The sequence below is a fragment of the Geotrypetes seraphini genome, chromosome 17 (assembly GCF_902459505.1).
Source record: "Geotrypetes seraphini chromosome 17, aGeoSer1.1, whole genome shotgun sequence".
Taxonomy (NCBI): Eukaryota; Metazoa; Chordata; class Amphibia; order Gymnophiona; family Dermophiidae; genus Geotrypetes; species Geotrypetes seraphini.
This window is the reverse complement of record NC_047100.1, coordinates 1,800,961-1,824,049: the sequence shown is the minus strand read 5'-3', so window position 1 is coordinate 1,824,049 and position 23,089 is coordinate 1,800,961. Positions and strand designations below refer to the sequence as shown.

General features: G+C 39.6%; 1 protein-coding gene across 6 annotated transcripts in view; it reads right to left on the bottom strand.

Annotated features, from left to right (window-relative positions):
* RAD18 (RAD18 E3 ubiquitin protein ligase) overlaps window positions 1-23,089 on the bottom strand; it is a 72,428-nt gene that overhangs the window by 10,482 nt on the left and 38,857 nt on the right. For 4 of the 6 annotated variants that reach the window (XM_033926104.1, XM_033926105.1, XM_033926109.1 and 1 more), the window contains 4 exons: window positions 22,180-22,240; window positions 15,931-16,065; window positions 14,560-14,719; window positions 370-432 (listed from right to left, as the gene is read on the bottom strand). In XM_033926104.1, the coding sequence (XP_033781995.1) occupies window positions 370-432; window positions 14,560-14,719; window positions 15,931-16,065; window positions 22,180-22,240 (419 nt within the window). Of the gene's footprint in view, window positions 1-369; window positions 433-13,808; window positions 14,091-14,559; window positions 14,720-15,930; window positions 16,066-22,179; window positions 22,241-23,089 lie in introns of those variants that run through there. The other 2 variants (XM_033926106.1, XM_033926107.1) reach the window with 2 other exon arrangements.

Here is a 23,089-nt window from a genome sequence, read left to right as displayed (position 1 = left end):
AATGTCAGTGGAAGAAACAAGGTCGCAAGGTTGGGTAGATGACAAGGGAAGACAGTCAATTTCAAGGTGAAAAATTTATATGGTTACTCATCCAAAGTAGTTGAAACCGGGCAGAATGGACTAATCGGGCTCATCCGCCATCATGTACTGTTCTCAGGTGTTAATTCCAGCATAAGGATAAAACAAGACTTGCTAAAGTACTGTTTTATGTGCATTTTACATTAGAACTGTGAGCTGGGTATTCTACACGTCCTAGGTGCTGGTGAAGAACATACTGCTGCATATCCTTAAAAATCTCTGGTAAAAAAATATTTCTTTGAATTATGATGGGAGAAAGAGAACAGATAATCATACATAAAATATACTTACTCATCTAGCGATTCTTCAGACAATCCAGCTTGTTCAAGATCTCGTAAAATGTCTGAACTTGAACTAAAAGGGTAAAGACAACAGCACTGAATGAGTAAATTGCTAACACAATGTTCACACATTGGTGATATTCCTGTCACTGGTCCCTCAAATAGGTAAGGGCTGGATCCTCTCAAGATTCCTGATGAAAGCCTATTAATTGAAGCTAAATGATTTGTTTCCAGGAAATGATTCTACTGTTAAGCACTAAGGAACAACTTTAACCCAAAAGGGGTTACAGAACGATGTTGATGGAGGTGATGTCATTCACCTACATGTTAAACAGAGAAACAATGACTTACAAAATTACAATTGTTTGTTACTTTATAACGAACAAGGGTTCAAATTGGACATAACACACAGTACAAAAATAACAGCATTTCAAATTCATGTGCCATCTGGTTTACACCATCTTGTTTTAGGAGAAGATGACAAATAGATCTTCAAAGCAGGTAATCAGTGTGGTACACTAGTCACTGACGGACAGAGTTGACATTATAATGATTGCCATGCACGTTCATTCAAAGCCTTTCCAAGATGAAAGATATTAGCTGGTTCATAACCTCAGCCAACGTCATCTTCCTTTGCAGATTAGGTTGAATGTCCTCTTTGTGAAATATTCGATTTAAGTCCAAGACAATAAATTTTGTTAGATTTTGATAGGCAGGAATATTAATGGTGCAATTCATCCACATCATCAGGTTCACAGAGTCTGAACAGTGTGACTTATTCCCTAAGCATATTACATTAGTTCTCTGTCATCCTTCCCCTTGGTTGACTTAAAGCCTTCTAAATCAATGTTGTTCTTTTCTTCCTCTAGGAAGCGAGTCCACTTAAAGTGATGATATCATTGTGTGGAAGGTTTTCTAGAACCATGAAAGATGACCAACACTGGTGCAGAAAGTGGTATCCAATTGTTGAGAGAAAGATACCACGCTGTGAGAGTCAACGAACATAGACTGGGATTCAAGACAAAAACCCTCGTTCTGTGTCAGCAACATTGGAAAGATTTGAAGTGTGATGGGATCTCACACTGACTTGTAGGAGAAGAGGAAACCACAGTTAACACAGCTACCAGAGCATTATGAGAAAAATGGTTCTGTTCTTGGAGAAGTTTGAATAAGGTCTTCCTAATTAGAGGTATTGAAGGGAAAACATATAGAAATGCGTCTCTCCAGTCCAGGAGGAAGGCATCAGACTCCAAGCAATTAGGAGTGTAGATTCTGGAACAGAAGATCAGAAGTAAACAGATCCATTTCCGGAGTCCCCTAATTTGCAAATATTTGATGTAACATGGTTGAGTGACCACTCGTGAGGTTGAAGAAGTCTGCTAGGACATTCTGTTTCCCTGCGAGAGATACTGCTTCAAGGAATGTGTTGCGCAGAATCACCCACGACCAAATTTTGATCGCTTCTTGACAAAGTGGGCGAGACCTTGTGCCTCCTTGTTTGTTCGTATAATACATGTCTACCTGGTTGTCTATTCGAATGAGTACTACTTAATTGAGAAGGCAATATGGAGAAATGTCTCTTGAGGATTCCAGCTGCCTTGAGTATGGAGACCATCAAGGTGGGCTCCCCAATTAAGCATGGAATCTGCTGCTATTTGGGTTATGCCAGGTACTTGGGACCTGGTTGGCCACTGTTGGAAACAGGATACTGGGCTTGATGGATCTTCAGTCTGTCCCAGTATGGCAATAGTGGGATTAATAGTGGATTATGGCTTTTCACAATTATCCATTCTTCCTAAAGTATTATGGGTCAAGCCTTCAGTTGAACAGTTATATCTGGTGTATCAAACTTCAATCCTTCAGTGCCACAAACTGGTCTCATCTGCAAATTTGACTCATTCCTTGCTCCCTTTTCTTGATTTTTTAGTAGAAGAGAAGTGGCTTAGCACATAGATCAGGAGACAGGACAGAGTCGGAGTCTTCAAATTTCTACCACTGACCTCAAGTAAGCACTTAGACTAAGCTCTTCGGGAAGTGACTTATTGTACCTCAACCATTATTTTTATCAACATTGTACAGTGCTGCACGTTTCCATTAAGCAGTATAAAAAAAAAAAGCTTACTATACACACACAAATACATTATATATTGGTCTGAATAACACCATATTTTTGTAATATTGAACTAAGTCCCTAGGAATAGATAAAATGGCAAATTAGATGAAAAACAAATGTCATACATCAAAATGACAGGTGTGGCCACACAAGGAACAGTATTTTAAAGAAAGAGATCCAGCACTTCTGCATTATGTCCTGAACTGTCACTAGCAGTGCAGTTTATCTGAAAAAAAACCTTTTTTTTCTGCTTATAAGAAAGCAAAGTGATCTAGTTTTCAGATTTAATTCCTGTTTACTGCACTAATGAGACTCTTGAAGTCCTTAGTTAAGGAACTTGATTGTTTCAAATGATTTAGCAGAACACGAGGTGTACAATTTACAAGTAGAGTCTTTCTAATTTCCCTACCACTTAAGATGACACTGAATCACCTGTGCCAGGTACTAGGTAGACTGGCCACCCTGAGAATGGGCTACTGGGCTTGATGGACCATCGGTCTGACCCAGTAAGGCTATTCTTATGTCCCTCTTACGACTGTGATGGGATGAGCATGACGATGAGTAACCAAGCTAATGGGCACCACTCATGGGGAGTGCTTGGATTGAGATTTTGTAGAGAAAATGTGACAGTGGTACTACTCAATAGAGAATGACATGGGGACAAATTTTTCCATCCCTGCCAAGTGCCTGCAAGAACTTGTTTTTTGGAAACTGTAAACCGCCCTGATCTGATAAAGCTGAGTGGTATATCAAGCTTTTAAATAAAACAAATAAAAGCTCTGTCCTCATCTGCACAAGCCTCAAACACTTTAAATTCATAAGTGTTTCAGGCTTAAAGGAATGGGGCATGGACAGTGACAAAACGTTCATTTGAAGAAGATATGAGGAGCTGGTTTAAGTTACAGGGGATGCGGCAAACTAACAGGTATGGAGTGAGTGGCTAGTCAGGCTTTGCCACTCTGGGAATGAGTTGCAGATACGGGGGCTACTGGCAGGCATCACATCATGCAGAGGGAAGACGATTTTCAGAGAAGTATAGCTCGTCATCATTAAGGCACCTAGTGCTCTGTGACTCCCCGGGTACAACAGCTGCTACAGAATTAGTCATTCTCCGCGAAACTAGGAGAAACTAGCAACCTTGCTGCTCCGGCTCCCCCATCCAAAATTCATGATTTTCTAGTCCCGCGTATTTCTCTGCTTTTCCTGAAGCCCAGCCACACGACTCTCCCTCCCCATCATCAACCATGTGAACCAGAGATCAGAAGGTAAAGGAGACACAACATGTCAGGACCCGAGGAAGGAATGAAGGTGCGCCTGGAGAAGTGGTGAAAGTGACAGCATTTAAGAGGGGGAATTAAAGGATGATGTGATGGTACAGAGTGGAGGAATAGCCTGGGGGTTAGATTGCAAGTACAGTGTTTTGATGACAGAAAAAACACCTATTGAAATACTGAAAAGGCACGAGCTTAAACAAAAAAATCCAAATATGGATGGTGAAGCAAAAAGAAGTGTCCATGGGATATGAAGTTAAATACTGGAGGCAAAACACACCGGAAAGATAGAGTGTGATCAAAACAGAAAAAGAGGCCACTGTAAATGTAGAAAGCAGAATGAAAAGCATTCGGCAACCAGGCCATGGGCTACTTTTCAACCCAAAATAACCAGAAACATGAAGGCACACAGGCAAATGCTCCATCAGGAAAGCTCAAGGACCCAAATGCACTCAGGAGTCAGACTTGCCAAAAAAAGGGGTGGGGGTGTCTAACCCTAACTCGCAAACAAAAAACACTGCATATCTCAGTGGATTCTTCTAGTATGTCAATCGCTAGATTATATATTTCCCTCCCGAGATGATGGACTTTATTCCTGGAGGATCAGGGCTTTACTAGGTCTCCTTTCTCTTCTGTTTATTAGCTGTAATTGTGAGCAGGTCTGTGAAAATAAACAAAGTTTGGTAGCTTTTCCCAGTTTCAAATAATCCTTCTGGAACTACAGTTCATTTGACCGACTTCCATTATCTCGGAGCTAGAACTGCAAAAGATTTCTTCCTATTAAATTATACAAATGTGACTCAATTTTTTAGTCGATCCTGAGCAGACTCAGAAGATGGAGCATCATGCATTTTCCACTGCTTGCCCTGAAATCTCTTATCCATAGCATTATTTTGAAAAATAAGTTCAAAGACAAACTTGAATCGACTCTCAAACATCAATCTGTTGCTGTGAAGAGAATTTATCTCATTAAAAACATATATATTACAAAAGGTTAAAAGCATCATCTTCCTTGATCTTTTGCATTTCAATGATAACAATAATAATAACAACTTTATTTTTCTATACCGCCATAGTCAAACTGACTTCTAGGTGGTTCACATAGAAAGAAGGCTGGACAATCAGCGAATTACAAAATGCAAGAAGAAGGAAGTTACATCATGAATTGGAGAAGCATGGGGAAAGAATACATGAGAGAAGAAAGATGATACATAATATAAGGGGAAGAAAAAAAACAAACAAACCTGAGAGAGGTGATCTGATTAAGCAAGGAATTTGCCAAATAGAACGGTTTTAATTGATATAATCTTATGCTGTTTAAGATCAGATGACAACATTAGAAGATGACAACACCCAAGAGGAAGAACAAAACAAAACAAATTGAACTAAAGAACAATAATGTGAAAATCCGCAAACGTAAGACAAAAGTGATATCTTCCGACTCATCTAGTGCACCCTACTTCTTGGCAAGCATTCCATGAAAGTATCTTGTGGCCTGCATGCAACCTTCTCATTGCTTTTCCCTAATCTTGAGGAATCTGTTTCTTCATACTGCAGAATTTTAAGTTCAAGTGAGGTTTCCTCTGATAGGAACATCTAAGCCATTTAATATTACTAATGGAAAAAAAATGAAGAGCTATGGCTAGTCTATAAACTGATCTTTGAAAAAAAAGTACTTAAAAGGTTTTGGAACTATAACTTTAACATGCTTTAAAGAGAGAGAATCTCTTCTAGAGATTGTTTATTTATATCATATAGGTACATTTTGAGACTAATGTAATTTCATCAATTCTTGCTATGGGTTTGGAGAGACAGTTCATAATTTAATTAGTTGACTTTTACCTAAATAGTGATACTTTAAGCATGAACTATTGGGAGATTTTGGATTTGCAAGCTTGAGCAGAAAGTGGAACAGTAGCTCAGTGGTTAGAGCAGCTGTGAACAAGAGATATTAGGGTTCAAATCCCACCAATACTTCTTGTAACCTCGGATTCTCAAAATGGCACCATTTGGAAGGTGCCCAAGTGTTTTAATTGGCCATTCACAGTGCATTAATTGACCACGCTATTAAAAATCAATTATATAAAAAAAAAAAGTAGGGGCCGCAAGGCACCTTAAAAAAAAATCACTTGAATCACATTTATGCAGGCGCTTACTGGTGCCAAACATCAAAAGAGGTGTGTTATGGACAGGGTTGGCATTCAGTGCCACTGAGCACGATTCTACATTGAAGACAGGTGCCAGAAACGTAGGCCTGGAAAACCCTGGCCTCCATTTCTGGTGCCTATTTCGATGCAAATGGCAATTCTCAAAACAGCACCATAGTTTGAGTGACCTGTAACCAGCACCATTTTGAGAATCTAGGCCTTAATCTCTCCATTAGCTCAGGTGACATACCAGCTATTATTGAATATACCTCACCCTTGGACCAACACTGGAAAGGTGTCAATAAACACTAAATAGATTTATTTATTTATTTTAAGTACGGTATACTCATTTCCACAAAATCAGAAGAGATTAGAAAGCTGTAATTCAACAGCCGACTTCTTAGATGAAACAGTTACAGAAACTGAGCAATCGTAGAACTAAATAATGATGCTGGTTCTTCAAAGTCAATTTTGTTGCAAATAAATACATAGACAGGGTTACCTGTCAAACCAAATTCACTAAAAACATTCAGAACAATTGATTATGTTTGGAGTACTTCTTCCTCCATTGTCTTAGGTACAAACTGTGATTGTAAGTGCTGCAGATGTGGATTTATGAATATAGTCCAAGTCATAAAGCCTAGGGGGGTCAGGTTTAAAGATCTCGACATGTATACTTTGAAAAGAGGTAGGAATTTAGAAGCACTTCAGATAACCTAAATGTAATCCATATGGATGAAGTAATGGTGATGAGGCAGTAAAGAGAGTTAGAGATTTTCTCTGTTCTTTTAAACTGTGATCAGATGAGACTAAATCTTGTAAATAAATATATTGCTAATTGTGATGGGTGGAATCTAGGCAGAGCATCTCAGTGGAGGAGGATCAATAGTGAAGTGCTAGTGGGATCTGTATTGGGACCGGTGCTAGTTAACATATTTATAAATGATCTGGAAATTGAACAAGAGACAGGTGATTAAATTTGCAGATGACAAACTATTCAAAGTTGTCAAAACACATGAGGACTGTGAAAAGCTGCAGAAAATGGGCATGCAAATAGCAACTGGACAAATGCGAAGTAATTCCAAGGCAAGTTGCTCCTATTAGGAGTAATCCTTGATTCATCCCTATCCTTCACAGCCCAGACCACCTCTGTTTTCAAGGGAGCAACTCATTTGTTCAAAATGCCCTTTACTTCAACCCCAAGCTCTCAATGTCCTCTTTCATTCCTTAGTCATCAGTTGTTATTGATGCATTGCAATTAAAGTCTGTGAACGCCTCCAGAACATTCAAAATGCTGCCACGTCAAGTTAATCACCCAGCATCGTAAATTCAACCATGTTACTCTCTTACTTAAAACAGCACCATATTGCCTACAAGATCCTATTCCTTGTTTTCTAAATCTGCCAAGTAGATTATCCACTATACCTCGCCAGATTCCTCACTCCCTACCGTCCATCACGTAATCTTAGGTCATCACATCAAAGCCGTCTCGTGAAATAGTCCTTGACACTACCCACAGCACCGTTTTCTCGAACTTTGGAACTTACTCCCACCTTTCCTTAGGCTTCAGACTTCTTTGCCCAAATTTAAAATGGACCTCAAAACCCACCTCTTTTCACCGATGCATACAGTTAATCTCATCCTAGTTTCCCTTCTGGCCAAGAAGCAGAACTTTCCCCTCATCCCCTGCTTTCTATTTAAATTGTGTAGTTTTCCTACCTCTCCTCGCCGTCTTGTCTTGTTTCTCACACCCGTCCCCTAACTTAGAATATAAGCTGTATAGACATGTGTCTTTGATAAGCAGGATAGTAAATCCCAGATTAAACTTGGATCTCAATATGTAAACTTTGGAGGAAAGGTGCAATGGGGGCGATAAAATAGAGAAGTTTAAATATCTACATGGCATAAATGCGCATGAGGAGTGCCTCTTCCAATTGAAAGGAAGCTCTGGAATGAGGAGGAATAGAATGAAGGGGAAAGGGGATAGACTAAGAAGTAACCTCAGAAAATACTTTTTCACAGAAAAAGTGGTGAGTGCAAGGAATGGCCTCTCAGCAGAGGAGGTGGTGGAGATAAAAATGATCTGAAGACCAGAAAGCTTGGGGCAAGTACATTGGAGAGGAAGGGACAGCAGATGACATGGATAGGCAGACGAGATAGAAAAACAAAGGCAAATAAGTTTCTAACATTTCTTATGAAGTTTAGGTCTCACCATCCACACTTCAGGCTTCGCTTAGCTTTTAGACTGCATTACTCTAATTCCTTTAAGTCTGTATTCATTGTGTTCTTTCTAAATTCAGAATATACAAGAGCTCCTCCTTTCCCCTGTAACACAAAGGATTCCATTCAGGGGTTAGGGGTTTGCTTTAATATAGCAGATGCAAAACAGAAAATACGATTCTTCCTGTGTGCTTACAGGCTTAAGATTCAAGTTCCTGGAATATTCTGAATTACCTGAAGACCTGGGGCTGGAACTGAATGTCCAAACTGGGTAAAGTAGATGGCAAGAGATGAATTCTTTTGGGCAATCCTCCTTACTCATGCTCTTAGCCAGACTACAGTACCTCATTCACACACGTAGGAGCTGCCATATGGGAAACTTCAGTTTCAATCCATTTGGCAGACAAGTAGTTATAATTAAACAAGGATTCCAATGCCAACAGGGATTTTATTATTTATACTGTTAAAATAATGCTAGAGGGAATTTGCTTTCATTACTAAGAACAAATAAACCAACAAAATCAGAGGAAGAATAAGGAAGAGATTTTATTTACCTGTCAATGTTTGTTCAAAGGAGCCTCAAACGTGGGTCACGTGAATCGAAACAAAGGATTGAAGAGGAAAACCTGCAGGACCCTGAACCAGCCCTCAGTTCAACAAGAAGCAAAGATTCGAGAGGTAACGTGAAGGTAATCAAGCATGGGGATAAAACTAGGAGATTAATCTTAGTGTAAACAGTGCAAAGAATGCGGACAGGCTCTTAAAGGTGGTACATTTTTTCCTAGAAATTCCAGATTTCTAAGCATCAAAAACAGCTGTGTGTGATTTCTTAGGTATGAATCCACTTTATGTAGAAGGCCACAGAGTGTTTGTATTTGCCCCTTCCTCTCTAGCTGGCAGTAGGAGAATGCAGCTACTGGGATGGAAGCGCATGCTTCCTCTCCATGCGGTTCACAGCACCACAGATTTCAATGCAGTTCAATACATCATGCCATAACTCTCCTGCTCTCAGCTGGAATCAATCCACAGGAACTAGGGAGATGAGAGAAAATGGAAACCACCAGGATTCGGCCCCAGTGAAAAATTTCATCACACAACAGCGGCACAGCTTCCCGTTACATTATGAGCTAACGCAAAACCCTGCAAAAAGCATACTTGGAACCTAGAACAAATCTGCCTTTCTACAACAGAACAGCCACAATTTACACAGCTTTACTTATGAAAAGTTATTTACTATACCAGACCCCAGAATCTCTACCCACTCCCCTACTGGAAAAACAAAGAAAACACAAACCCAGCCAATACAGACCATCATTAAATTAGAAATATTATTCGGAAAGAAAACCCCATGAACCCAAAATTCTCTCTGCAGTGCAAAACTGGAAAAAGAAACAGAATGTGCTCCCTCTCATACTGAGGAAAATGCTTGGGCATTGGATGTGAATACTTTCTAAAGCTGATATAGTCCAATTATTCTATATTTCTAATCATATCGGTCTCTGCTTTCCTCTGAGTCTTAGCTCTCTTTCCAAAGTCTCCTGTCCATTTTCATATCTTGCCTTTTATTTTATCCCTTAAATCTCTTACGTTGATTTGACCTTTTCTTCTATTTTTCTGCTTCTCTATTGAGTCCTCAATCTCCCTCTTGTTGCTGCATCTAACATCTCTGTTCCCAAGTCCTCCCACTCTCCCTCTCAATACTTCCCCTTTCACTCTTCCTTCTCCCATCTGAGCCAATGTGCCTACGAATGGTCTCGCCATTGTGCACAGCAAGTTTTTTCAATGCCTTATTCTACCTCTATTAAAGCTAAGTGGACAATACAGATGGTTCTGCATGATTTTATATAATAAATACAGTATGTATTGTAACTATATATGAATTCATATGCTAATGAAACATTCTTTCTACTGACAAGAGACAGAGAGATAAACCTAGCAGGATGTATATTTTGGGACAGTCAGATAATCAGCAAGTCTTAACATTAAGGTGGGAGGAAAAATATTACTGTAAATGAACCCTTGTAATCGTTCGCCATAAGAAAATGTCATTTTGGATATGTTAAAATAAAAACCAGAGCTTATCTGTAATCTTTCGTCTTGTTTTAATGGATTCTAATACCTTGGATAGCTTTTGGGCATTTGGGGGAAGGCAGTGATGCTGCTAATGCATGCCGGCAACCATTGTCCTCTTTCAATAGCAAAGTTGCTAACACAGAGTACATCTGGAGAACATAAGAATTGCCGCTGCTGGGTCAGTCCAGTGGTCCATCATGCCCAGCAGTCCGCTCATGCGGCGGCCCTCGGGTCAAAGACCAGCACCCTAACCAAGAATAGCCCTACCAGCGCCCGTTCTTGTTCAGCAGGAACTTGTCTTTGTCTTGAATCCCTGGAGGGTGTTTTCCCCTCTAACAGCCTCCGGAAGAGCATTCCAGCTTTCTACCACTCTCTGGGTGAAGAAGAACTTCCTTACGTTTGTACGGAATCTATCCCCTTTCAACTTTAGAGAGTGCCTTTCGTTCTCCCTACCTTGGAGATGCAGGTAACTTCGGTATTTAGTAACTATGAAACAATTATTCAAAATGGTTCACAATATGAATACAACAATTAAAATAGCAAAAAATACGAGAGCTGAAAGAGACAATAGGTATTCACCTAAGCATTATACGAGACCTTTCTAAATAAGAGTTGCATCCTTAATGCAGTTTAGTTAACAGGCTCTTCAGAACATTAAGTAATGCAAATTAATTGTTTTAAATGCAACCAAAATGTACATAAACATTTAAAAAGCTGCTTGTTTTCTAATTCAAGTGCACAGGTTCTAACATCAAAGCTCTTAAGAGCAATTCTGAGCCATGCTTTGAGCGACGAGAACGGTAAAAAGAAATCACATTGTTAACAAAGCCGTTTAGATATGCAATAGTCATTAAGAGAAGATTTCAAGGTTCTAAAGTATGACATTTACGCAAGGTAAGCAGTAGTTCATTCCAAGAAGTTTGGCCCAGCACAAAAAAAGTCTTTATATAGTTCAATGTTTCTTTTATCAACTAACCTCAGAAAATGCCTCATCTAGGAAGAAAGAATTTTAAAGCGTGCTTTTCATCCGTTTCGCTTCTATGGCAGAGTTGTGTGTGGTCTCAAAATTAAGCCAAAATCTAGATTCCACTGCACAGTCGATACATTTTTTTAAGTATTAGCTCACACCTTTTCATTGGTTGTGCAAGGTGAACAGCAGGTTAATTCTCTTAAAGCTGCATCTAACAAAGAACAGAAAACTTCAACTGGTCCAACATTCAATCACTAGAGCAATTTTGGAGCTTCTTTGGCTTCCAGTTTATCTTGGGGCTAAATCTACATTATTAATTTGAATTTTAGGACCATAAGGTTATTGGACCCCAAAATCTTTGGGCTCATCTAACCCTGTATTAGCAGAGTAGTGAGTATGAGCTAATTGCAGGGCCTCAATGGGCCACCATTAGGTGAAATGCATTTCAGGAGGCAAAGGACAAAATGTTTTCCATTGGCAGCTCCTTATTTTTAGAACACACTGTTATTGCAATTTATGCAAAAGCTAAGAAAGCTTTTTTTTATATTATTATTATTGATCCGGAGCTCTGGAACTGTTTACATTTTACAACTGAGGGTACATCATTTCTTGCTTGCATTTCGAAAAGGCCTGAAGACTTATTTGGTCAACAGAGTTTTACGCAGGCTTTTACAAAGCCACAGTAGAGGGTTTTTACCGTAGGCTGATGAAGTAAATGCTCTGATGCTTATAGAATTCCTGAGTGTCGGAGCATTATCTTGCTGGCTGGCGGTCGAAACCTCTATCGTGACTTTGTAAAGGGAGGCCTTATTTTTCTTTGTAAGTTTAGTCTTTTTTTCTATTAGAGTTCATAGTTTTTTATTTATAGTATGCCTTTAACAAGGCGGATCACAAAATCACATCCATAAGACATCACAGCATATGTATAAAATCATACAGCAAAATATTCCACACCTTAGGGCCAGACTATTCAATTTTCATCACCCAGTGCCGTTTCAGCAGGCTTACAAATACTGAAATCCCTTCGATGCCTTATATAAGCCGGAAGTCTGTTCCATTCTGCAGGGCCTTAATTCTTTTCTTGCTGGTGCCCTGCCCTGCACAATGCAACTTTTGAAGTGAAACATCAGGTGAAATACAATCATTCAAATATTCCGGATGTATGCTTCATTTTGAATGTTCTTTCATCGTAAAAATGGAAGGAAAAGTTTAAAATAAATGTTTATTTAAACAATTTATTTTATTGTGCTGAATTTTTTCTAACCTATGTTACCTGGCTGGAGCTAAAAAAAAAAAGCAGAATCTAGTATTTAAATTGTATTAGCCATCAACTAACGTCCAGAAATACTCGGGGACAGCGTGTATACAAAAGCTATTACTAATTCAGGCTGGGGCCTAGGCTTGGCTCTAATGCTCACCTATGAGATTTTCTGGAGTTCTCTCATATTTATATCAGAATAATTACAGCAAAACAAAAATAAGGGAAACATCAGATGCATGATTCATCTTACACAAGCCAAGCGCTCTTCTCTTCCCAAAGCATAATGCTGAATACCATTAACAACCTGGCATTGCACTTTTTCACGAGATGACGTGTTCAAATGAAAGATCCCTCAAGCCCAGGATTCTGTCTCCAAAGGTATCCTACAAACCCACTTCTGGTTGCTCAATTGACGGGACAAATAACGGTTTATGGACTTTTCCTCTAGAGCTAGTTGAAACCAATTATAAACTCAACCATGCTTACTGCCAGAACTGCATTTTTTTGGCAACAAATTCTATAGCTTGAGTACAATTTTAAAAATGGTAAAATTGCTACCCCCCCCCCCCCCCATTTTGTTTTAAATGTGCTATTAGTTTCATGGAAGGTCATCTTTTCTTGTGTTGGTTGAAAGTTTAAACGATCATTCCCTATTTGCCCATTCTATCCCGTTCTATCGTATCTCCACTCGGTCTTCTCTTTACCTGTTTAGCTTTTCTTATAAAGAAGCCGTTCCATCCTCTGTATCATATTAGTTATGTTTCTGCTTTCGCTTCACTCCAGGTGAAATCACACCATGGATCAAAATAAAGCATTAATATTCTCCAATCATTTCTGAACTATACCTAGCATTCTAGCTGATTATTTTTTTTTTTACCATCCCCACACACTGAATCAAGAATTTCAACACATGGAACCATCTATAGGAAAAGGTTAACTAAAGTCACCAGAAACAATAAAAAATGAGATTTTAATAAATTCTGTTAGAGCAAATAATTTGTAACACAACAGTTCAGACCTCATCCTTCTATGAGAAAAAAAATTAAAAAGTTATAAATATAAAGTTCAAACATATCTTTTGCAGCCCTCTATTTTAGTCTTATTGTGCAATTACTTTTTATAATATGAAGTTAACCAAGAACACTTTTTGTTCATGCATAGTTGTTAGAAGGTGTTGGAGATTTTCTTACTGTACAAGATAGCAAAACTGAGGGCACAGTGTGACACCAGCATCAAAACGAAGAAGGTGTTCTTGCAGAGAAACAGGCCCAGAAGCTGCCGATGTCCTCTGTAGGAAAAGGCAGTTTTACACCAGCTCGTCAAAGCAGTACAGATGAGATTCAGTCTGCAGTTAAGAGCATTCAAGCCAAACAAATTACAATTTCCCTCTTAAGTACACGATAAATGGCAGTGCCTTTATTCAGGAAGAGAAAATGTAACATAAGAATAACGTAAATTGGGAATAAAAAGAAACCCAGGATTAAGAACTAACAGCAGCAACAGAACAGGCAAAGTGTAACGCTGGAACTATTGCTCTCATAGACCCTGCAGTAAAGTTTTCCATCTGGGGAAGACAACACACAAACATTAAAACAGCTGCTCGCAGACATGCGAGAAATGCAAAAATCATCGCAGTCAGAATGTCCAGAATTGGGAGTTCTCAGATACACACAGATCTAGGATACAAAGGAATGAAGACATCAGAATATTTGGGGTCCAAAAGTCTTTCCAAACATTAAATTGTTCTTCAGTTTCTGGCAGGGTGCCGACTTCAAGTACACAGCCTAGTGTCATAGCAATTAATGCACCTTTAAGCACAGAATTTACAGCTTGCAAAGGCAAGATTACACACCTATATCTATCTATTATACAGCTGATTATTACTTAAACAAAAGGCTCACATTCTGCTTCTTTATTTAAAGCAGTATTTCCACAGTTTATCCTACAATTATATGTGTAGAACCGCATGGAGTGTTTGTTTAAATTAACAATTTCAAGGCGAATTCTGGCTACACACCAACCAATCAGGGAAGGCAGCTGAAATCTGACCTGCACTAATTCTAAAATCACAACTGTAGAAATGTTAACATTTCTTTCAATATCTTACAGATCTCCAAAGCACTCTAATCACAGTCAGGTACTCACCTAGCGGCAGATAATGGTGATGGAGGAAGCTCCGATGGGCCTAATGCACAGGGTTCCATCTCTTCTACCGTACTGCAAGCAGCATCCATTTCACTTTCTTTCTTGATGAATACAGGGTCTTCCTCAGATATCCAGTCCTTGCACTGTCGTTTTTCCTCTCCTATAGAAAAACAGTCAAATTATAACTGCAGCATTCCCTTGTTATTTTCCCTGCTACTGCAAGCTACTCAAATCCTGTAAACACATTTGGAAGTAATCACCTTCCTTATTAAAATGTCCATGTAGCAATGACTTATCACAAAGAACACACCACTGACATCTGGGTTCTCTCAGGGCCTCGTCATATCCTAAGCACTACAGCTTCAAACTGTTGCTTTCTCTCCCCCGTAAGATGCATGAAGCATCACTGCTGTAGCTATGCAAACTCCGGGAGTTTGGAATGAAGTTTATGAAATCCCATGCAGTTGTGGCCAGTTGTACATTAGTGAACCTGGAGCTGCCAGACCCACGAGCGAGGGGGGTAGGCTGAAGCCACCAGACCCATGATGGTGAGATATCGGGGAGCTGTGGTGAGTGGGGTTCCCCCATAGAACAAAGCTTTTTACCGCTCCACGGAGAAGGGAAAGGTTTGTCCCTATGCTGGCGGTGAACAGATATACATTTTACCCGTTTCTGTGGTTTTACTCTGGTCATCCGCGTTTAGCTATGGGAAAGGGTCATGTCATTCTCCCTCACAGTCCATCCAGTCTGCCCATCACTCCATGTAGGCCCAGGTCAGCCATATTTAAATGCTGGTTTAGGGGCAATATAGCTGAAGGCAGTCTCATGAGTGGTTTCCAAGTGGAAACAGTGGGGGCGGGAGAGCCAGGAAACCTGACGACTACTGTCTTTCGCCCTTGTTTGCCTTCTCTTTTCCATCAGCCTTTGGAGTTCCCTTCTGTTTCAGAGTAACTTTTTAAATCATCTCAATGTAACCGCCAAAAGAGGTAGCTGAACCCAGTGAACTGACATAATGCCAGATAAAAGGCCCGTCATTGCTCCTATTTTGGGGATCCCAATCTTTGTTCCCTTCTGTGATGGCAAACACATTAGTACATCTGTGTGCAGTCTTACTGGAAAGTGCCCTAATTTTTCTTACACAGATTTTAAAGGGAAAAAAAAAAAGTCTTAATAGGCCCCCTCTATGATCAAGTGGAGAACACGAGGATGGACTTGAGGAACTTGACTGAAAAAGACGGGCTTTCCAGCTCTCACAGGAGCTCCTCCATTAGCTCGGTGGGTACTGGGTGGCTGCAGGTTCAGATCCAGGACATGGTACTGCAGCGAGCACAGCAAGTGGAGCACCTTCACACCCTCCTTTCATATACTCGCCTCTTCTTCTTGTGCCATCTTCAGGGCCCATTTGTTCCTCCTCTTTCAGGTCTTGTCTTCTTTTCTGGCCAGTTTTCTTCCACCTGTTTTTTACCTCATCTACTAGAAGCTGAAATTCAGTCTGATGTTTTCTCCCTGAAATAAAAGTAGAATCTGTATTAACCAGTAATCAAGAAACCAGCACTTTCACCCAACTGGCAAAAAAAAAAAAAAATAATCACTGGCAATAAATAAATAAATCGCCCCTGAAGCAGCAGTGGTCCTGAGCCATGAACCCCCCCCAGCCCCAAAGCGGCAGCAGTCTTGAGCTGCGAGTCCCCCTCCCTCTAGCCCCGAAGCAGCAGTCCTGAGCCACGAACCCTTAGGTATTATTCCTTGAAGTATTTTAAAAATACAAAAAAAAATTATACTTAATCCTGGCTTCAACAGGAAGCCAATGTAATTTCATTAAATATTGTGAAATGCTATCTCCTTTCTTCAAACCATAAATCAACTGAATAGCAGTATTTTGTAATGTTTGCAGTTTATACAATATTTTGGGACAATCCACTTGCTCCGCTCTTGGCCAGCCCCACACCTGGCCAGCTGGACATTTTTATGAGATCATGGCGCAAACTTCCAGATCCTCAAAAGTTTCAGTGTGAGAGGTCTCAGACATACTCCTGGGCTCTTTGAACTTGTTCAAAATGTGGTAAATCCTAATACATCCTAAATTCTGAAGTGGAATCCGATTCATTTGATTGTAGAATATGAGGTCAGTTGAAGCAGCACTATCCTTTCAAGGACTTTGGAGGCAAAAGGCAGCTTAAAAATAGGGTACCAGCTTGCAGAAAAAAGTTCACATTCTACTTCACAGAAGATTGTTTCAAAATAGGGTGAACAATAGCCTACATCCATGAAGAGGGAAAGAACTAGAGGAGAGGCTATTATCAAGAGGAAAGAAAATTACTTTTGATAAGGGTTGGAGGCATAGTATCTGCCTGAGTGAATGATGTGCACATGGAAGAGGATAAATTTGGTTGTTGAACATAAGCTAGAGCCTTACTGGGTCCATTTAACCCAGTATCCTATCTCTGTGGCAGCCAATCCTGTCAAAAAAACAAATAGTAGCAATATTCTATGCTACCAATCCAGGGCAAGCAGCAGTAGCTTCCCCCATCTGTCTCAACAGCAGACTATCGACTTTTCCTCCAGGAACTTGTCCAAACGTTGTGGTTTTTTTTTTTTAAAAAAACCCAGCTACATTAACCATTCTTACCACAACCTCTGGCAATGCATTCCAGAGCTTAACTATTGTCTGAGTGAAAAAATAGTTCCTCCTATTGGTTTTAAAAGCATCTGCCTGTAATTTCATCGAGTGTCCCCTAATCTTTGGACTAAAAAAAAAAAAAAAAAATCAATCCACTGGTATCCATTCTACATCACTCAGGATTTTGTTCACCTCAATCATATCTCCCCTCAGCCATCTCTTTAGTCTTTCCTCATATGAGAGAAGTTCCATCCCCTTAATCATCTTGGTTGCTCTTTTTTGAACATTTTATAGTTCAGCGATATCTTTTTTGAGATAAGGTGACCAGTACTCAAGGTGAAGTTGCACCATGGAGCGATACAGAGGCATTATAACATTCTTAGGGATAGATGCACTACAGTCAGTTGGTAATACCAACTGAATTGCTGTGGGCCGATTCTCTGACCGATTTTGGCCAAGCGATTGATGCACAACCGAGTTGACATGCCCGCCATAATCTCATCCGATTGATCGCTGTGAGAGCATTCCTGTTGGATCTAGATGCAACGTAAGTATTAGCCTGTTGTACGTCGTTCATAGGTATGGTTTATTCGCTCGCAAAGGCGTCTGACGCAAAGCACCGTCATAAAATGCAATATAAGGAATGCCGGAAGAGATTTCCCTTGTCTTGGGAGTTGTTGGCGGTAGCTATTGAAGCTGTTTTATTGTGTATTGTGTTGACACTGTAATGCCTGACCTGGTTTTGGTATTTGAATATTTTTACTACTGCAGTAGTCTATTACATATGTTCAACTTATTCTTGCTGTACGTCTTCAAAAAGGTGGTAAACAAATTCTAATAAATAGATAAAATTGTAGGCAATTATGCACTGCTTGAAAACCCCCCTAAGTTTTGGAATTGTATTGCCAGAGGATGTAGTCAAAGTGACTAACATAGTAGGGAAGACGTCCATGAAAAATTATTAGTCAGGTAGATCTAGGAGAGCCATTGCTCATTCCTGGAAAAGAGCTACATTTTGGAATCGGCCAGGACTGGCCATTCTCAGCCACAGGATGCAAGCTTAAATGGATGCTGGTCTGCTTCAACACAAGGTTTTTCTACAAGTCCATGACCTCATCTACTGGATAATAGGCCTCGGTCGGCCCTGCCTCAAGTGCTCACTTAGCAAGAAGGGTGAGAAGAGAAAGCTCTCTCTTGCATGATGAAGAACTGGAGCTCATCTGCTACACAAAGGTGAAGATGGCTAGAATACATAACTCCATTTTCTCTGATAATAAGGAATTCCTCCAGATTCAGTTACCTCAGAAAGCCTGCAGAAATATACTTTAAGAATATCATCAGCAATTAAAGTGCTTTTCACAGGACACTGCTCTCCCTCTGGCTATTTTTCTTTTCAAGTTTCAAGTTTCAAGTTTATTAAGTTTTTGATGAATCGCCTATTACAGATTCTAGGCGATGTACATATTACAATTTAAATAGAAGAAACTTACAAAAATAATTCAAATTACAATTTACAAAATTAAAAGAACAATTACATGAGGTTAAGGAATGGGGGTAAAAGTTACAATAATTGGGTATTGTTAAAAAAAAAAAAAAAAGGAAAGAACAATGGGAAGGGTATAATAAAACCATTGCACCATGTAAGAAAAAAAAAAAAAAATTAAGAAAAATCGTAGGCATCTTTAAATAAATAGGTCTTTAAATGTGATTTGAATTTAACAATATCTGGTTCGGATCGAATGTACTGTGGTAAGGTATTCCACCATTGAGGGCCCATTACTGTAAAAATATCCAGTCTTCTGGTCCCAATAATTTTTAATGAGGGTACGGAGAGTAAATTTTGTTCTGATGATCGCAGAGAGCGTTTTGGCTTATAAGGAATTAATAGTTTGGATATGAATTGGGGTTCGTTAGATGCTAATGTTTTAAAAATAAGAAACATTATTTTAAACATGATCCTATGACCTATAGGTAACCAGTGTGCGTCCTTTAAGAGAGGGGAAACATGGTCGAACTTCTTCGCGTTATAAATCAATTTCACTGCTGTATTCTGGATGATTTGTAGTCTCCTTTTCTCCTTATTGGTAATATTTAAAAATAAAGCGTTACAATAGTCGATTTTTGATATTATAAAGGAATGTATTAATATTTTCAATGATGATGTGGTAAGGAATTTAGAGATTGACCTAATTTGTCGAAGTTTATAGAAACAGTTTTTAACTACAAGGGAAATATGATCATGGTATGATAGATTCGCGTCAATCAGTATACCAAGGATTTTAACAGAGGGGACCAAATTAATTTGAATGCTATTAAGATAAAAAGGTTTAATGAGTGTTATTTCTTTCTTCCAAGTAAACAGAATTGATTTTGTTTTGTTTATATTTAATGCAAGTTTATTAGTATCTAACCAGTTTTGAATTTGTTCTAATTTTTGATTTATTACTAAAATTTCTGAGTTGTTTTCGGGGTCCAAGGGATGTATAAGTTGTATATCGTCTGCATAGGAAAATGGTATAAAGCCTAAGGCCTGACTAATTTCTAATAACGGAGATAGCACTTCATAAAGGGGCTGCCAAAACTTCTACAAGCAGACTCTCCTAAGAAACAGCATCAGATATACACAAACATTACTCCAGGGAGTTAACATTTGAGATTACCGATTGGGTGTAAATCACAGGAAATAGTAGATTTTGCTTTTAATATTAAAATAGTTGCACCATTAAAATCAGGATTTAAGTTTATACCCCGATTGTGCATGATATAAATCTATACCCTGTTGGTGCCCTATATTCTTTTCACTAGCCATGAATTTATGGTTTCTATTCCGATTTCATAAGTTTATCAAATCTCACTATCTTAATTAGACTATTGTTTTATTACTGCCAATTAAAATGAGGTAGCACTGTGTACAAAAGACCCCAGCTGATCTCAAATCCAACATCTTCATAGCCCATGGGAGGAAGAGTTACCTGACTTGCCATGCTAGAGTGACACCTGCTGGTGATGTTCAGGGCGCGAATTGAACCCATTCCTCAAGGCCACAGATGCTGTGGACCCTGGCTGAGCACTGTCGCTCTGATGGCTGGACTAGACAAGGGGGAGAGAGGATTCAAAAGAGGGAAGAAACCCAGAATAGCAGCAGATAAAGGCAGGAGCAAGTCCCTTCTGGCACACTGGTTTTTTTCTGCAGTTCATGAGACTCCTCTTCTTCAGCAGGTGGGGCCCAAGCTGCCTATCTGCTGCACTGCATTTCTCTACATTTGTCATCCTTTGGATGACAGGTCCTGGCCTCTCTGGCCTAAAAGCTGACAGATGGAGTGGCCCTCAAATAGCAGGGCAGCACCACCTGATGTGAAAGATAACTAAAAAGGAAGTAAGAACAGAGGGAAATCTGCAGTGCTGCTTCATTAAGTGAAAACGGGAAATTTCTTTCCAGAGCTGAAAGCTGTAAACTCTGCTGCTTAAGGAAACAAAAGATGCAGAATAGGCATCAAACCAAGTGTTATGCCCAAATTTGCACTGGCAGATGAGCCCGGGGAGAGCAGTAAACTCGAAAGCCATTAAAGAAAAGCACAACTCACTGGATCTTGGATTCTCTTGGCATCTCTACAGAGTTTGCTACAAAACTAATCATAGAATGGAAAAAATAGCAGAAAAAGCAGAACTGTTTAAAGCCAGTAAATTCCTCGCTTGCGAGTTCATGATGAATCCCATAGTATCTCTGCCTATCTGCTGGCACTCTGCCACCTCTAGGGTGCTCTGGACAGGAAGAGGATGCCCACAGCAATAACATGGGGATGGGATCACGGTTCTGGGTTAGACTGACGTCAGGTTGGATAGGGGAGAGACAGTCTCCATCGAGTTTTCAGCAGGTTACAGCTAGCAGACACTATCTTTCCATGCATCCCCTGTCACTCATCTGGTAAAGCAGGGGCCTACGAGTTGCAATGTGCAACTAACAACCTCATCCATCTTTTGCATGCCTTTGACATCAAGATTTATGGTTTTCCACAAAACAAAAACCAGAACACTAACTCATGATTCATGTGAAAAATATTTGTTTATTTAATATAAAATGTAATTTGTTATACTTGTTATGTACCTGCCTCAAACCTTTAGGAAAAGACAAATCAAATAATATGAAACACAGCAGAAACACAAACCAGGTTTCTGTGTTGACCTCAACATCACCCATCCCACCAAAGACTTCATGATGGTTTACAAAACAAGAAAGAGAATGAGGGCAATTAGTGAATCAAATCACTGCATGAACAGACAGGTTTTGAGGGCCTTTTTGAAGGGGAAGCTCATTCCAAAGTTTATAGCCTAAATCATGGAAGGTGCACAAACAGAAAAAGTGAGATGAAGCTCTGAAGGCAAAAGGAACGCCCAAGTAGTTTGTGATCAGGGGAACAAAGTAGACTGAGGTGTGTATGGTATGGTCTACTAAAATAGGCAGGCGCAATTTGTAAAGCAGAGAATGAAGTTTAGAGGTAGTCCTAGGAGAGACGAGAAGGATCTGCTGAATGAAGAGAGAGGAAGACCAGCATAGAAAGAATTACAGTAGGTCTAGACGGCGAAATGAGAACAAACTGAATGCCTGTCAGATGTACACAGTGCTGTACATTAAACATAGAAAAGACAATCCCTACTCGATAGGAGTTTACAATCTCATCAAAATATTCATTCCTTGCCCCGTTTGTGTAACCAAATCAATCTGTGGTTTAAAACTGAGGATAGCATCAAAAATAGTCTGTAAGAAAGAAGTTGGTTTCCAATGGTAGGGAGCTGAGAACCATAACATGGGATGAGGAGAAAGAAATTGATTCTGGGATAGTTTCAGCGCTGAAACTGAAATTTGGTCACCCTCCAAAAGTTTCACATGCAGCCAATACAACACTAACATTATGTTAAGAGATAAATAGCCAGTTCTTAGTCCTCTGTATTATAGTATCTTACTTCCAGCAAGTAGATCGAGATACAGTATCCTTACTTACGATATTCACTGTGAATTTCATCTATTTCTTTCTCAGTCTGGTCCTTTGTGAAAGTCATGGCCTAAAACAACATAACCAGACCTTAAATCAGAGCTCTAAACAAAATAAAATGTACAATAATAGACTTGACTCCTTCCAATGTGCCACAATTCCAAGAGTCAGTGGAAATGTGGCACATTTAAGCCTTCATACCCAACTTCCTCTCCCCCACCGTCACCAAACAGGAAGGCGAGGAGCAGCAAGCTGAGAACCAGGGAAGCCGAGGTTCGAATCACATGTCTCCTGCTAATTCTCCCAGTAAGATATTTCCACAGCCCGGGGACACAGAGATACCTACATTTCAAGTTTCTCTTTAATATATGGCCCTAAAGATAAACCACCCAGGCAGTTTACAACATAGAATTACAGAAGTGGAGTGAAATGAAATACTGATGTCCTACAATACAGAAAAGAGAGAAAATGTATCCAGAATCCCCAAAATGAGCAGTCAAATGCCTTTTGAAAAAGAGAAGTTTTGAATTTCTGATGAGAGATCAAGGCTTTCAGCATGAGTTTGGAAAGGGAAGCAAATAAATCAAGTACACAAATGGAAATGAGAAAGCGCAACCTATAACTTGCTGCCCACAACTCAGAACTTGACAACTGAAATAAGCTTCTGCGCAGTCCGACTCAGATAAGGGGACGCAAGTAGCTCTAGTAAAGTTTGCCGTTTCCTTGTTAAAGTTATGCCAGCTTCCGTGTTCTTAATGTTTTGCAATTGTGTACCATCTTGTGATGCCAAGGAGAGGGCAAATACATTTTTATAAACAGAGTTTTAGGTGAAGGGATTTAACATTTGGAATTTGCAGACACTGCTTTTCATCCTTTTGCTTTTCAACTAAAAAAAACGTTCCTGGCTGCGAGACAGACG